Source organism: Podarcis vaucheri (genome assembly GCF_965113315.1).
Source record: "Podarcis vaucheri genome assembly, chromosome: 15".
Classification (NCBI taxonomy): domain Eukaryota; kingdom Metazoa; phylum Chordata; class Lepidosauria; order Squamata; family Lacertidae; genus Podarcis; species Podarcis vaucheri.
In genome coordinates, this window is record NC_138753.1 from 35,214,008 (window position 1) to 35,229,416 (window position 15,409).

At 47.0% G+C, this 15,409-nt stretch overlaps 1 protein-coding gene across 2 annotated transcripts in view; it reads left to right on the top strand.

Annotated features, from left to right (window-relative positions):
- The first annotated feature begins 186 nt into the window (after nucleotides 1–186).
- LOC309519443 (all-trans-retinol 13,14-reductase-like) overlaps nucleotides 187–15,409 on the top strand; it is a 26,800-nt gene continuing 11,577 nt past the window's right edge. For both annotated transcript variants that reach the window (XR_014213838.1, XM_082200431.1), the window contains exons 1-5: nucleotides 187–418; nucleotides 4,212–4,394; nucleotides 9,661–9,902; nucleotides 12,592–12,793; nucleotides 14,757–14,954. Coding sequence is in view for 1 of the 2 variants with exons in the window: in XM_082200431.1 (XP_082056557.1) it covers nucleotides 196–418; nucleotides 4,212–4,394; nucleotides 9,661–9,902; nucleotides 12,592–12,793; nucleotides 14,757–14,954 (1,048 nt within the window). In the remaining variant the exon portion in view is untranslated. The remainder of the gene's footprint in view (nucleotides 419–4,211; nucleotides 4,395–9,660; nucleotides 9,903–12,591; nucleotides 12,794–14,756; nucleotides 14,955–15,409) is intronic.

A 15,409-nucleotide genomic window follows, 5' to 3' on the forward strand; every position in this document is an offset into this window, starting at 1 on the left:
TCCATCTATCTGATCTCTGCGCTTTAATCGGGAGAAAAGCTGCGTTCGCAAAGCTCACCGACCCTCAGCTCTCCGCGCGCTCGGAGGATGTCTGTGGCGCTCTTCCCAAGTTCAAGTGCAAGGCTGAAGTGCGCCTTTAAGGGGCAGGAGCGCGCGGGGGCCAGCCTACTAGAGGGAGGAGGAGGAAGCTGCTGTATGTCTGCGCCCTTTGAGCCGGGGTCTCACTTTGGCGTCCTCGCAGCGCTTGCCGGGGCGGCCATGTGGGTGTACGCGCTCGTGGGCGCGCTCCTCCTCCTGGGCATTTGGAGAGCTCTGGGCACCCGGAGCCCCTCTTCCAACCCTTTCCGGGCAGATTCCAGGCGGCCGCCCGCGCCTCTGGTGACCGACAAAGATGAGCGCAGAAAGGTCCTCAAGCAAGGTAGCCACCGGCCAGCCCCGGCGGGGGGCGCTGCCAGGCTGGCAAAGGGAGCCCCCCGAAACGGGACTGCTGGGTGGGGGGGTCAAGTGGCGCGTGAACGATGCCCAGTGGTGGTGGGCAGCGCGGGAGTTCTGAACTGCACTCGCCGTGCCAGCCTATGCATGTTTACCCCAGAGTAAAGTCCGCGTTTACTCTCGCGTAATTCGTGCAGGCTAAGAGAAGGACTCCTGCTGGTTTCTGTTGCTTAGTGCCCTGTTGAGTTCAGTTCTTGCTTTGTGTGCCAGAGTTCATCAATCTGGGCATTCCAGGAAAAAGATCTGGGATAGAGGTGCCAAAAATCCTTCTCCGCTGCCCCCTGGCACTTACTGGGCTCTGACTAGTGCAGACTTCTCCCCTTGCACAGGCGTAGCCAGGAATTTTTCTCAGGGGGGGTCAGGCCTTTTGATTGGGGGGGGGCAGAGAGAGAACCTCAGTTAGCTATGTATTTTTATTGATTTTTGTTGGTGAGGGGCAGCTGTCCCCCCCCCTGCCCCTGCTTGGCTGCCCCCGCATCCCTGTGTCTCACTTTGACCTTAAGTGCCCAACACTTTTCCCCACAAGCATCCCCCTTCACTCTTATCATCTGACACCCTTCCTTAAATCCTTAGACTGACATCCTGTCTTGTCTCAAATCCCACACATGTTTCCAGTCCCTACAGGTCACAGGCCTCCCTTGGCCAGCTTTACATGAGCTCCTGGGCCTTTTCTCTCCCAGTTTGTCAGCACCCCCCACTTTCCAAATGTTCCCTGGCCTTCCAAGCGTGCCAGGGACTCTCCCAGATTACCACTATGGTGTTCAGGTACGACTTAAGGAGCGGGAGCACTCTGGAGCCGTCCTTTAGGGTGGAGGAAGTAGCAGCATCCCTGCTAGTGCCTTCAATAGCCAACCTCCAAACCTCTGCAGCACTTCAGGGATTAAAATGGCGGGTGGTCCTGCTCCCCTCCTCCTTGCCATTTCCACAGCTTTCATCATTCAGAGCACCACCAAACACGGAGGTCCAATTTGGCCAGGCTCCCCTGCCTTGCGGGACGCGGGTGGCGCTGTGGGCTAAAGCCTCAGCGCCTAGGGCTTGCCGATCGAAAGGTCGGCAGTTCGAATCCCCGCGGCGGGGTGCGCTCCCGCTGCTCGGTCCCAGCGCCTGCCCACCTAGCAGTTCGAAAGCACCCCCGGGGGCAAGTAGATAAATAGGTACCGCTTACCAGCGGGAAGGTAAACGGCGTTCCGTGTGCGGCTCTGGCTCGCCAGAGCAGCGTTGTCACGCTGGCCACGTGACCCGGAAGTGTCTGCGGACAGCGCTGGCCCCCGGCCAATAGATGTGAGATGGGCGCACAAACCCCAGAGTCTGTCAAGACTGGCCCGTTCGGGCAGGGGTACCTTTACCTTTACCTTTACCCCTGCCTTGCAGTCCATGTCATCATTTCCTGCTGGTGCTGGTGGCAAAGGTCCTGTGCTTATACAACCATCACCCCAGTCAGCCGATTGCTGAACTCTTGCCCAACCCTGTTCATACCACAAAGGAGAATGATATCAGACTGCTGCCAGGTGATTGACAAATGGATAGCCCTGCCTAGCTGTCCATAATCCCTGGGGTTTGGGGGAGGTCAGGCTCTTGCCTGCTCTCTGAATTTGGTCCTTCTCCTGCCCTGTTCCGTGCCCTCCAGTTTAAGAGAACTAATCACATTGACCCCAGAGTTCAGTCTACTGTCAGTTTGTTTCACTGAGGCAAAAATATGCACACCAAGCACAAAATATGCCATGCGTTCAACTGTGTGCTAAGTGAGCACAAAGAGAGAGTTTTTAATGAATGGGCTGGTGCTGTGCTGTTTTTATTGTAATTATCTGTATGTTTTTAATAGTTTTATTTTTAGCTCTATGAAAATTTTATTGTATTTCATTATTGAGGGGTTTTTCCTATGCTTTCAGCTGTTCTTATTTTTATCTGTATGCCGCCTTGTGTCCCTGTCAGGGGGAAAGGAGGGATATAATTAAATTTGTAATTATAATATACATTTTACACATATTTAAATATGCATGTTGAGCTCTTTCATGCAATGAGGGAACCTGGTTGGCCTCGTGTGGAAGATATGTAGGGCCCTTTTCATGGTTGCCAAATGACACAGCCAGCAGATGTGCGTCTAGTCCGTATGTCGGCATCAGGCGCCAACTCCAAGCCCCACATATCTGGCCCTTAGAACTCTCCCCTGTCCTTGCTTTGCGCCTCAAGGGATTTTGCCTTGCTGGAATATGTCCTGGGAGTCTTAGAATGCTTCTTGCTTGTTCTGGGTGGAGGGTGGAGAAAGGGAGGAGGAAATGTGGCCCTCAGGCTGAAAAATGTTCTCCACCCTTGGATTAGTGTGATGTAGAAATCAGAAGAAATGGAGGCAGTGAGAAATTTTACTTTCTTGGGCTCCATGATCACTGCAGATGGTGACAGCAGTCACAAAATTAAAAGACGCCTGCTTCTTGGGAGAAAAGCAATGACAAACCTAGACAGCATCTTAAAAAGCAGAGACATCACCTTGCCAACAAAGGTCCGTATAGTAAAAGCTATGGTTTTCCCAGTAGTGATGTACGGAAGTGAAAGCTGGACCATAAAGAAGGCTGATCGCCAAAGAATTGATGCTTTTGAATTATGGTGCTGGAGGAGACTCTTGAGAGTCCCATGGACTGCAAGAAGATCAAACCTCTCCATTCTGAAGGAAATCAGCCCTGAGTGCTCACTGGAAGGACAGATCCTGAAGCTGAGGCTCCAATACTTTGGCCACCTCATGAGAAGAGAAGACTCCCTGGAAAAGACCCTGGTGTTGGGAAAGATGGAGGGCACAAGGAGAAGAGGACGACAGAGGACAAGATAGTTAGACAGTTCTCGAAGCTACCAGCATGAGTTTGACCAAACTGCAGGAGGCAGTGGAAGACAGGAGTACCTGGCATGCTCTGGTCCAGGGGGTCACGAAGAGTCGGACACGACTAAACAACAACAAAAAATCAGAAATCAATGGCTGTGTAGTTCTCTCCCAAACAGTGGACTAGCTACCATTCTTAAGCAGCTGCCTAAACAGGAATGAGGAAGGTTTTATATAATCTGGTTAAATTAACTGCAGCTAGTGCCTTGTAAAACAGACATGATGTGCCGCAGGTGGTTTTTACCTCTCGGTTGTCACTTCCAATTAATGGAAATACAGCCAGCAGGCAAGGCGTATGGAACTCAGATATGGATCAATCATGCATATATAAAAGCTAAACACTGCTTTACCAGAGTCATTGGTTCTCACCCTTTGTCAGCTGATCCATAAGGCCTTCGCCTAACGATCAAGTCAAGATCGGTGACAAAATTACGAGGTCCTCGGTGCCTTTCTTTTAAAGATAATTTTGTACATTGCACAACTTTCAGGAGGGGGGCATCTTGCAAGATTTCCAGCTCATCTGGGGTATTTTTACCTTTGAAACAAATCTTTTTTTTAAAAAAAATTGAACAATAGGAAGCTGTCATAGGCAGAATCAGACCAGTGCTACATCTATTTCAGTACAGTTGTGCCTCGGAAGTCAGACAGAATCCATTTTGGAAGTCCTTTCAACTTCCGAAACATTTGATTTCCAAAGCACAGCTTCTGAATTTTTTTGCAAACACCTGCTGCATCTGCAACAGTTACCTGAGCAGGGTCTCTTCTGCCCCAGCATAGGAACTAGCCTATCTACAATGATGCCGTAGGGAACAGGAGTTGTTCATGCCTTTTGTTTCTCTTTCCTCTCCAGGCTTCTCCAAGGACAAAGTTCCTGATGGCCTGGATGCTGTCGTCATTGGAAGCGGCTATGGGGGCCTGGCAGCGGCTGTGATGCTCTCTAAAGCTGGGAAGCGCGTGCTGGTCTTGGAGCAGCATGGGAAGGCAGGGGGCTGCTGCCATACCTTCAACGAGAAAGGTTTCGAGTTTGACGTGGGTAAGTTGACCTAGTCAGGCTGGGCATGGGCCGGAGCAGTTATATATATATCCTTGGACTTGTAATGAGGACTAAATCTTGCTTGTATTCCCAGTACGTTTCCGAGCACAATTCAAAGTGTTGGTGCTGACCTTTAAAGCCCTAAACGGCCCCAGCCCAGTATACCTGAAGGAGCATCTCCACACCCATCATTCAGACACTGAGGTCCAGCTCCGAGGGCCTTCTGGCGGTTCCCTCCCTGCGAGAAGTGAGGTTACAGGGAACCAGGCAGGGCCTTCTCGGTAGTGGCGCCCCTCCTTGCAGAACACCCTCCCATCAGATGTTAAGGAAATAAACAACTATCTGACATTTAGAAAACATATGAAGGCAGCCCAGTTTAGGGAAGTTTTTAATGTTTTATGTTTTATTGTGTTGTAATATTCTGTTGGGAGCCGCCCAGAGTGGCTGGGGAAACCCAGCCAGATGGGTGGGGTATAAATTATTATTATTATTATTATTATTATTATTATTATTATTATTATTATTATCATCATCCTCATCATTGGCTTTATATGACCTCTGAATGGAACCAGTACACTGCATTTAGCACTAGTTGGTTTTCCCAAATCATCTTCAAGGACGGCCCCCATGTACAATGCATTGCAGCAGTCAAATCAGGAGCTTACCAGAGCTTGGAGTACAGTAGGACTGGCTTTGGGTCTTGGTTCAGAAACTGCAGCTAGCACAGACTACTTTGACTTGTGGGGGAATCTTCCCAGCAACAGGTGAAAACAGCACTGAATGCTCTGCAATGGCTGCCAATGTGACACCAGGCCAGATTGAAAGTGCTTGTTTTGATATATAAGGTAGCTCAGGACCAAGATACCTGAAAGACCACCTGCTCCTTGCTACATCTCCTTAGACTTTGGGGGCTTTGGCGATTGCCCTTCTCACAGTGCTGTATAGCAAGCAGTGACTCCTGAGAGGGCATTCTCAGTAGTAGCACCCCAATTCTGCTCTTCCTTCACATCTGTGAGTAGCACCATCACTTAATGGAGTTTCAAAACAAAGTAAAAACGCAGCTCTCCACCCAAAAGCGCTGTGCCTCAGTTGGATGATATGGTTGCATTGCTAATATATTTTCTATTTTTACAGACAATATGTTTGCAATGTAACTATAGCATCCAGTTCAAATGTTTGAAGGTGCATTCTGTGATTTGAATGAAACACTGCTTTATTGTACGTTAATGTTGTTCCTTGTTTTGGAATCGTGCGGAAAATGAAAACGCTGTCATAAATAACTAAAATTTTAAAAATTAGAACATTAAAACTAAAACGGGGGGCCACTAGGGGCGCACCGGAAGATGGCTGACAATAACATCTCTCCTACCCACACGAGGTAATTAGGAGGCTGTGATGGGAATAAATAGCCTCCCTACCCCCCCCCCAAGGTAGTGGGGGGGCTGCCCTTGCCTGCTGTGCCCTATACCACCCCCAAATTTGTGGGGATGGGGGCACTAGGCAGAATGCCTTCCTGTGGATCTCGGCGCTCCTGGACGATGTCTCTGATCCGCGCCTCTAGCTGCAATAACTTCAAAAGAAACAATTAGGAAGAAGCGAATGCACATATTTCAAGGAAGGAGGGGGAGTAAAGACTTCTAACTGAAGAGATCTCTGATAAACAAGACGAGTCGGAGGAACAAGCATAAATCATGAGAAGATCACCAAGGCTCGGTATGGCAAAGGGACTGGATGGGGGAGGGGGAAAACTTTCTTTTCTTTCCTCTATGTGATTAACCAAGAATCTCCCCCCCACACACACACAAGTCAGAAATGCCGTTTTAATGACTTAAGCTGTGGATTTATGTCTGTGTGGAGATAGTTTTCTAACCAAAGCATGTCTCAAGAGGATTGTGGAAAGTATAAGAGCTTTGGAATGACGCAGTGAAAAATACCGTTGCCATGTTGGCAAGTTCTGTCGGAGGACTTAACTCTGGGAGGAGGAACAGAGCTGCTTTTATATTGTGGGTGGGACTCCTCAGAGGGACTTAAGAGCAACAGATCTGTGAGATTAATGATGGAAGGAGCAATGTTATTTATGAAAGCGATGATACAGTGGTACCCCGCAAGACGAATGCCTCGCAAGACGGAAAACCCGCAAGACGAAAGGGTTTTCTGTTTTGGAGGCGCTTCGCAAGACGAATTTCCCTATGGGCTTGCTTCGCAAGACGAAAGCCCATAGGGAAATCTCCGGGGACCTCTTTTAAATGCTGGTGGTGGGGAGCAAAGCCTTTCCCCCCCTCCGGCCTTCAGAAGAGGTCCAGGAAGGCCGGCGGGGGCCGAAAGGCTTTGCTCCCCACCGCCAGCATTTTAAAAGCAGTCCGGCATAGCAGGGAAGCGCTTCCTGCTATCGCGGACGGCTTTTGAAGGCAGGCGGGGGGAGCAAAGACTTTCGCCCCCCGCCGGCCTTCAGAAGAGGTCCAGGACCTCTTCTGAAGGCTGGCGGGGGGCGAAAGTCTTTGCTCCCCCCCTGCCTGCCTTCCCGGGAGAGCGGAGAAAGGCAGCGCTGTTCCCGCTGTTCCCGACGGCTTTTGAAGGCAGGCGGGGGGGAAGAGGTCCAGGACCTCTTCTGAAGGCCGGCTGGGGGCAAAAGTCTTTGCTCCCCCCTGCCTGCCTTCCCGGGAGAGCGGAGAAAGGCAGCGCCTTTCTCTGCTGTTCCCGACGGCTTTTGAAGGCAGGCGGGGGGGAAGACTTTCACCCCCCGCCCGCCTTCAGAAGAGGTCCTGGACCTCTTCTGAAGGCCGACGGGGGGCAAAAGTCTTTGCTCCCCCCACCTGCCTTCCCGGGGCAGCGGAGACTTCTCTGCTGTCCCGGGCGATCTTAAAATGCTGGCGGGCGGCAGCAAAGCCTTCGCTGCCGACCCCCAGCATTTTAAAAGCCCCCAGGGCAGCGGAGACTTCTCTGCTGTCCCGGGCGATCTTAAAATGCTGGCGGGCGGCAGCGAAGCTTTCGCTGCCACCCACCAGCATTTTAAAATCGCCCCAGGACAGCGGGGGCTTTTAAAATGCTGGCGGTCGGCAGCAAAGCCCTCCTGTCCCCGGAGCTTGCGGGGCGGGAGGTGGGGAGAAGGGCTTTTCTTCCCACCCCCAGCCTTCAGAACAGCCTTCTGAAGGCTGGCGGTGGGAAGAAAAGCCCTTGTCCCCCCCCCCCAGCCTTCAGAAGAGGTCGGGGGACAGACTGTCCCCGGATCTGGTCTGAAGGCGGTTTCCCTAGGAACGCATTAATTGATTTTCAATGCATTCCTATGGGAAACCGTGCATTGCAAGACGAAAAACTCGCAAGAAGAAAAAACTTGCGGAACGAATTAATTTCATCTTGCGAGGCACCACTGTATATGGAAACCATCTTGATATGAGGATTGGACAAACGGAAAATTCACACAGGACTATAACTGGTTTTTATCTGCTTAAGGAGATTATCAGAAGAGATCATAAAGAAAAAAATAAAAAAATATACGAACAAGATGAGATGTGGAAACAGCAAGATAAGACTGGATAGAATTATGAACATTATTTGGACTGATTTGGATATTAACGCAGTAGCAAGAAGATGATCGGAATCCCCCTTCAGAACTTGAAATATGGGTCCCCTCAACAAAAATTTAAAATTCGGCTTTGTAATTCGGAATTTATGTGATGTGATTTGATTTGATTTGATTTGATTGGTCGGCTAATAAAAATTATTTTTTAAAAAAAGAACATTAAAACTAAAACAGGTCTTGCATGGTATCTATCATGGTACCTCAGGTCTGGAGGGTCAAATGTGGCCCTCAGAACCTTCTCCAGATCATGTGTTCCTCACTGACCCTGCTTCACACCCCAAATGTTTTTGTTTGGCTGGAATTGTATAGTTGGAAGAGACCCTGAGGATCATCTAGTCCAGGGTTCAGCAACTTAAGGCCCATGGGCTGGAAGCAACTCATGGAAGTCGTTTGACTGGCCCACAAGCCACCCCTGAACCAAGCTGACCACTCGCATGCTGCGCTAAACCGGCACAGCGCACCATGGGGACTCACTTCCGCGGCACTGGAAATCGCGTCTGTGCAGTCACCGGAAATCTCGGGCCCACACACGATCCAGCCCACAGAGTAATCTCTGCGGGGCCAATCCGGACCAGGCAAGATAAACCTTGCTGACGCATTCTAGTCCAACCCCCTGCAGTGCAGGAATACGCAGCCGCCCCATGCGAACCTGCAACCTTGGCTTTATCAGTGCCGTGCTCTAACCAGCTGAGCTATCCAGCCATATGTATGCTTGAACTCGGACAATAAGTAACCAAACAAACCCCTGTGTTGCAAAGAGAACGTCAGCAATGTCTAGGAAACACAATGACCATGTACATACGCAATAGACAATCTTTTATAGAATTCCTTCAAACCATAACAAGTACAAAATGAAATCTTTAGTCTCAAAGTCTCTGAAAATCTTTAAATGAAGCGAGGTACAGTGGTACCTCACAAGACGAATGCCTCGCAAGACGGAAAACTCGCAAAAGAAAAGGGTTTTTGGTTTTTTGAGTTGCTTCGCAAGACGATTTTCCCTATGGGCTTGCTTCGCAAGATGGAAACGTCCTGCAAGTTTGTTTCCTTTATCTTAAAACAGTTGCGACTTGACTTCGAGGAGCAACTCATAGCACGCGGTGTGGTAGCCTTTTTTGAGGTTTTTGAAGACTTTGGTGATTTTTGAAGCTTTTCCAAAACTTTTCCGACACCGTGCTTCGCAAGACGAAAAAACCGCAAGACGAAAAAACTCGCGGAACAAATTAATTTCGTCTTGCGAGGCACCACTGTATCAGACTTTGTGTGATGAAAGACAAGCTGTGAAGCTTTGTGTATTCAGCAAATATGATGTCCAACACTGAACAGTGATTCCGGATATTGACTACTGTTTCGTAGAATTCTTCATCAGCGTGGTGGGAGGATATAGAATTTCTTCATAAACCCATCTTATTTTGAATGAATGTATGTAAATGAAAATATCAAATGCTGTGGAACAGTGCTCATGTAGTAATGTAGTCATTACTACATGATATTTTGCTGATATTTTATTAAGCTGGTTCATTTTATTTATTTAACAAAATGTATATGCCATAAAATCTCTTAGTTTAGAGAAATATCTCATCCAAATACCAGGTTCCAGTTTAGTATACCCTTCCCAGATCCTAAAATTTAGGAACTAATCTGTTGCTATTGTTCTTTCTCTATAACACTTCGTGGGTTTTCTTCCAGGGATCCATTACATAGGGCGAATGCAAGAGAATTCTTCCCAGCGCATGATTATTGACCAACTCACAGATGGGCAGCTCCAATGGGCCCAGATGGACTCTCCCTTTGATACGGTTATTCTGGGAGATCCTGACAACTGCAAGAGGTATTACCTATACAGTGGGAAGAAGAAATATACCGAAGGCCTAAAGAAACAATTTCCTGGTGAAGAAGCTAATATTGATAGATTTATGACACTTATAAAGGTAAGCCTTTTAAAAGTGGTTCTGGTGAAAGGCCTCTTAAACTGGCTATCGAGTCTTAATTGGTTTACATTAATAAGGTTTTTTTAACCAAAAAAAAAACCACCCCAGTTTAAATGTATATACTATATAATTAATTAAATCTATCCTTTATTAGGCATAGCAAACCACACATTATCAGACACCGTATACAAATTGTGCAAAATACGAGCTCAACATAACAAGGTTTGTCCCAGTAAGATCTTTAACTCCAGGAAAAATACAACATTACCACAGCACCAATCAATTAAGAACCACTAGATCTCTTTATAATGGCCCAGTCTTTCTACATGGACAGCACTAAAAAATTCAGCCACTATTAAAGTAATTTGATCATTCCTGTCCGAGAGCAGGTCCAGAACTGTTGGTAGCATAGAATTGAGCCTGTTGAGTTGTAAGGCCTCTAATAATTGTCTTCTGGCATAAATGCCAAAATCACAAGAAAAGAAAATGTGCTCCAAAGTATCAGGTTCCTGTTTACTACATTTGCAGAGACGCTCTGATTCTGGGAGAGCTAAATATCTTCCTCTTACTATCTTCGAGGGAAACATTAAATCTGGCTAACATAAACAGCCTGCATGATTCTTCAGATTTGTCATGTATCCCTTTTGAAAATCTCTACACAAAGGGAGATTGAAATAGAGAGGAGAGCAAGTGCTCTGCTTTGCAACCTCGAGAGTGGAGAGAACACTTTTTTTCTGTAAGATTCTTCCTGATAATTTCCCAAATATCTTTGGGGTCAGAATTTTCAAAGTCAATTAGATTAAGCCCTATCGAGTTCAATTTTCTCCTACAAATCAATGATAAATTGTAATTACATTATATACTATATAAATGTAGTACATTTCTTCCAAGTTGCTCAAGGCAGTGCACACACGGTTCTCCCCTCCCCATTTTATCCTCAGAACAACCCTGTTTGGTAGGTTGAGCTGAGAGACAGTGAGTGTACCTAAAATCACCCAGTAAGCGTCATGTGTTTTGCTGTTTTGCTCTCTAGCCACTTCCTTGTGCTTAGCAGAACAAAATGCTAAAATTCTCAGTCCTTGCGCTTGTAACACTGATGTCGTCATCTTTTAAATTTTGTTCAGTTTTTTAACAATTTAACAGTGTGTAATGCTTATACATCCTCGATCTAGATAACACAGAAACAAATAAGAAACATTTCTGATGGAAATATTATATAATAGTACAGTGGTACTTCAGTTTTCAAATGTACCTCGGGTTAAATATGCTTCTAGTTGAGCGCGTTCGAGTTGCGCTCCTCGGAACCCGGACATAACGGAGCGCATTACTTCCGGGTTTCGCCGCTTGCGCATGTGCAGACGCTCAAAATGACATCATGCGCAGAAGCGACGGAAAGTGATGCGCATGTGCGCAGACATGCCATCGCTAGTTATGTTTACCTCTAGATGTGAACGGGGCTCCGGAACGGATCCCGTTTGTATCTAGAGGTACTACTGTAATCCATTCCGGAAGACCGTTCGAGTTCTGAAACGTTCAAAAACCAAAAACTCAGCAGCTGGCAGCTAGACCTCAGAATCTTGCACTCAGCAGAAGCCCTGTGGCATGTTAGACGTCCAAGGCGTCTTTGTATTGGCAATAAGTTATATGAAATCAAAATATGGAATAGAAGGGAGGTTGGGTCTTTAGTGTTAAGACCAATTTATGCCTTATTGTTTGATAAGAAAATTCTGTGTCTATTGCTATTTCTGTGTGTACCGTATTTTTCGCTCTATAAGACGCACTTTTTCCCCTTCAAAAATTAAGGGGAAATGTGTGTGTGTCTTATGGAGCGAATGCAGGCTCCTTGGCTTCAGCGATAGCAACGTGAAGCCTCCTAAGTGCAGAGGGAGAGCTCCCCCTGCGCTCCGGAGGCTTCGTGTTGCTTTCGCTGAAGCCGCCTGAAGCCCCCGGAGCGCAGCGCGAACTCCCACTGCGCTCCGGGGCTTCAGGCGGCTATCTGCAAGCCTTCAGAGCGCAGTAGGAGTTCCCGCTGCACTCTGAAGGCTTGCGGATAGCCGCCTGGAGAGCGAGAGGGGTCGGTGCACACCGATCCCTCTTGCTCTCCAGGCTTCGCTTCGCTGGAGAGGCGCTGCACAGTTTTCCCTCTCTGCGCAGCGCCCCTTAGGGAAGCAGGAGGAGAAATAGAAGGGGCTCCGTTTCTCCTGCCGCTTCACTGAAGGGGCACTGAGCAGAGAGGGGGAGAATTTTTTTTCCCTGTTCTCCACCTCCTATGGTCTGGTGCGTCCCATAGAGCGAAAAATACGGTAATTTGGTGTTTGTGTTTTCTCTTTTTTCTTTTCTTGCTGTATTAATAATTTTTTTTAAAAAAGGCATCTTTATAAACTGAAGCATTTACTCTGGGTTTACAGCGTTCGTAAACCGAAATGTTCGTCAACGGAGACGTTCAAAAACCGAGGTGCCACTGTATAGCTATTTAGTTAACATCAAGAAAAGAAAAGAAAAAAGAGAGAAAGCAGAGAAGGGAGAGCAGGGAAGGGGAAAAACAAGAAGAGAGATGAAGGATCTGTTTGTTGAAAATCAGACAACATTTCTTATGTATGTTCATTAGCATTAAGACGGAGGTCTTCTGCTGCCTCTGAGATTTGTGCCTCACTGTTTTTCCTTCTTTCTCTGCCCCTCCACCTTGCAGAAAACTGCCAGAGGGAGCACCCACATGGGGATTCTGAAAATGCTCCCAATGCCCTTGGTCTGGTTTGTGAACCGCACTGGCCTGCTGGCCTGGATCTCTCCTTTCTTTAGAATGTCAGTCAGAAGCCTTTCAGAAGTGGTGGCTGAGTTGACAACAAATGCAGACCTGAGAGCAGTCTTCAGTTATATCTTCCCTACCTACGGTAAGCGATACCCTCCCCTGCCATCTGAAAGGAGCATACGCTACATAAGGACAGTCCCTTTGCCCTTTCTAAGGAGGCATAAAGGAGCCTTTCCTAGTTGCATCTGGTTGATTAAACTTATAACTTTGGTAATAGAGACAGGGGGACGTAGGTGGCGCTGTGGGTTAAACCACAGAACCTAGGACTTGCCGATCAGAAGGTTGGCGGTTTGAATCCCTGCGACGAGGTGAGCTCCCATTGCTCGGTCCCTGCTCCTGCCAACCTAGCAGTTCAAAAGTACATCAAAGTGCAGGTAGATAAATAGGTACCGCTTCAGCGGGAAGGTAAACGGTGTTTCCATGTGCTGCTCTGGTTCACCAGAAGCAGCTTAGTCATGCTGGCCACATGACCTGGAAGCTGTACGCCGGCTCCCTCGGCCAATAAAGCGAGATGAGCGCCGCAACCCCAGAGTTGGTCACAACTGGACCTAATGGTCAGGGGTCCCTTTACCTTTTAATGGAGACAGGAGGCTACTCATCTGAGAGAGTAAAAGTGGCATGATCCTGACTATTATGTGGGATACAGTCATCAAAGGTTCTCAGGCAGGGTGGAAGGAGAAAGAACTTGCCCATGTGAAGACCACCTGGTGGAAACCCTCACACATATGGTTCTTAATTGTAAACTATATGCTGATCTCTGTCAGCAATTTCTAGATCAACTCTGCATCCCCAAATGGAAACCAGAGTTGGAGGTCATACATTTTCTATTACTGGGGAATGATCAGGAGCTCACCAAGTTAGTGGCTAAATATCTCAGTTTGGTTTTTTGCCGTCGAAATACACTGCAGACATCTGATCTCCCTGGAGACCTAGAGATGTGACAATAGACTGCTCTGCCTCCTTTCTTTTAGCAAATGTTTTGTGCCACTGGGAAAGTGGTAATTCTGTATTGATTTGGTTTGGATGTTTGGATGTGATGCCAATAAAAGGTTTGAAGATGATGATAAAGGAGCCTCTTCTGTGTGTGGGTGGAACTAGACAATGAAGAGAATATCAACACGGCAGCCCCTGATATCAAGAGTCTAGGGTCTCCTCCTTGCCCTTGTACCGTCCAGTAAAAATCAAAAGTATTACTTGCCGTTGTGTTGAGTTTCCCTGGGCCTACAAATGACAGCCTATGAAGTGTAGAAGAGGGGGAGAAGCTTAGCATGATAACCTCCTGTCATATGTTGAAATTGACCCTATGTCACCAGCAGAGATGGAACAAAGAGACACAAGACTGCTGCTTTCCGTGGCAGCCGTGTGTAATGAACATGGGAAGCTAGTTCATCAAGCTCAGTATTGTCTCACTGTTGGTGCCTCTCCAAGATCTCAGGCAAAGGTCTTTGACTTCACCTTCTGTCTGATCCTTATTTTAACCAGGGTGCAGGCTGGGGGTTAAACTTAGGACCTTCTGCATGCATGCAAAGCATGTGCTCTGTCAATCCACTCTTGATAGATTCAAAGAACCACTGGATTTAGCTTACACAGGATGAGATGAATGGAAAACAGTTTATTCTGGGAGATCCTGACAACTGCAGGTTTGATTGTTTGGTTGCAACTGTTTGTTTGTTTGTTTGTTTGTTTGTTTGTTTGTTTGCAAGTGTTTGATTTAGCAGACAGGATGAGACGAAATGGATTATAAAAATGTTCATGCAAGTTACTTGCAATTTATTGCTGAGATGGAATAGTAACCAGCTTAAGACCTTGACATATGCAAAGATGAGCAAAACATTGTGATTAATGGAATCTACGAAGAGCACAGTAGCTGTTGAAGCCATAACATGCTTGGTTTCATTTTGAGAAAGATGCTGATAGGAATTAAGTTTCTGATATGAGACCTCTTCTGGCATTCAGAGTATATATATGTGCGGGAAAGCTGTGTGCAAAGAATTTTTTTTCACCTTTTGTTTACACAGTTTCAGTTCTTTTGCTTTGTCTTACAGGGGTGATTCCTGCAGAGTGCAGCTTCCCTTTGCACGCCATCCTTGTCGATCACTTTTTGGAAGGTGCCTGGTACCCTCAGGGAGGTTCCAGTGAAATCGCATTTCACTCCATCCCCATCATTGAACGCGCTGGAGGTGCTGTCCTCACCAAAGCACCTGTGCAGAGCATCTTGGTGAACTCGCAAGGAACAGCCTGTGGTGAGTTGCGGACTGGATAGAGCTCTCTGTAAGAGTCATTGTGATATGTGGCTAAGGTACCAGGCTTATAAGTCAAGCTCCTGGTTCAAATATAGACTCTGCCATGAATTAGCTCAATTATCTCAGGTAAGCTTCTCAGCCTTGTACCCTCCCCATTTCCGACATGAGGATAATACTGCTCTGTCCTACAAGGTTATTATTGTAAGGATTATAACAAGGTGATATTATGATATGAATGCTAATGTGCTATATAAATATGCGTTTAAGTCTTAATAATGTTATCTGTTCTCTCCAAGCGCTTGGCATAGATAGATCCACTTTGCAAGAAACACTAAGCCCCATATTCCTCAAATGCAGAGCTGTTTCTTTTCTGCTGCAGTTCGGCTCCCAACAACAACAACAAATTATTCATCTCGCGGTGTGATATGGTGAAATTTTACGTAAATAATTGCAAA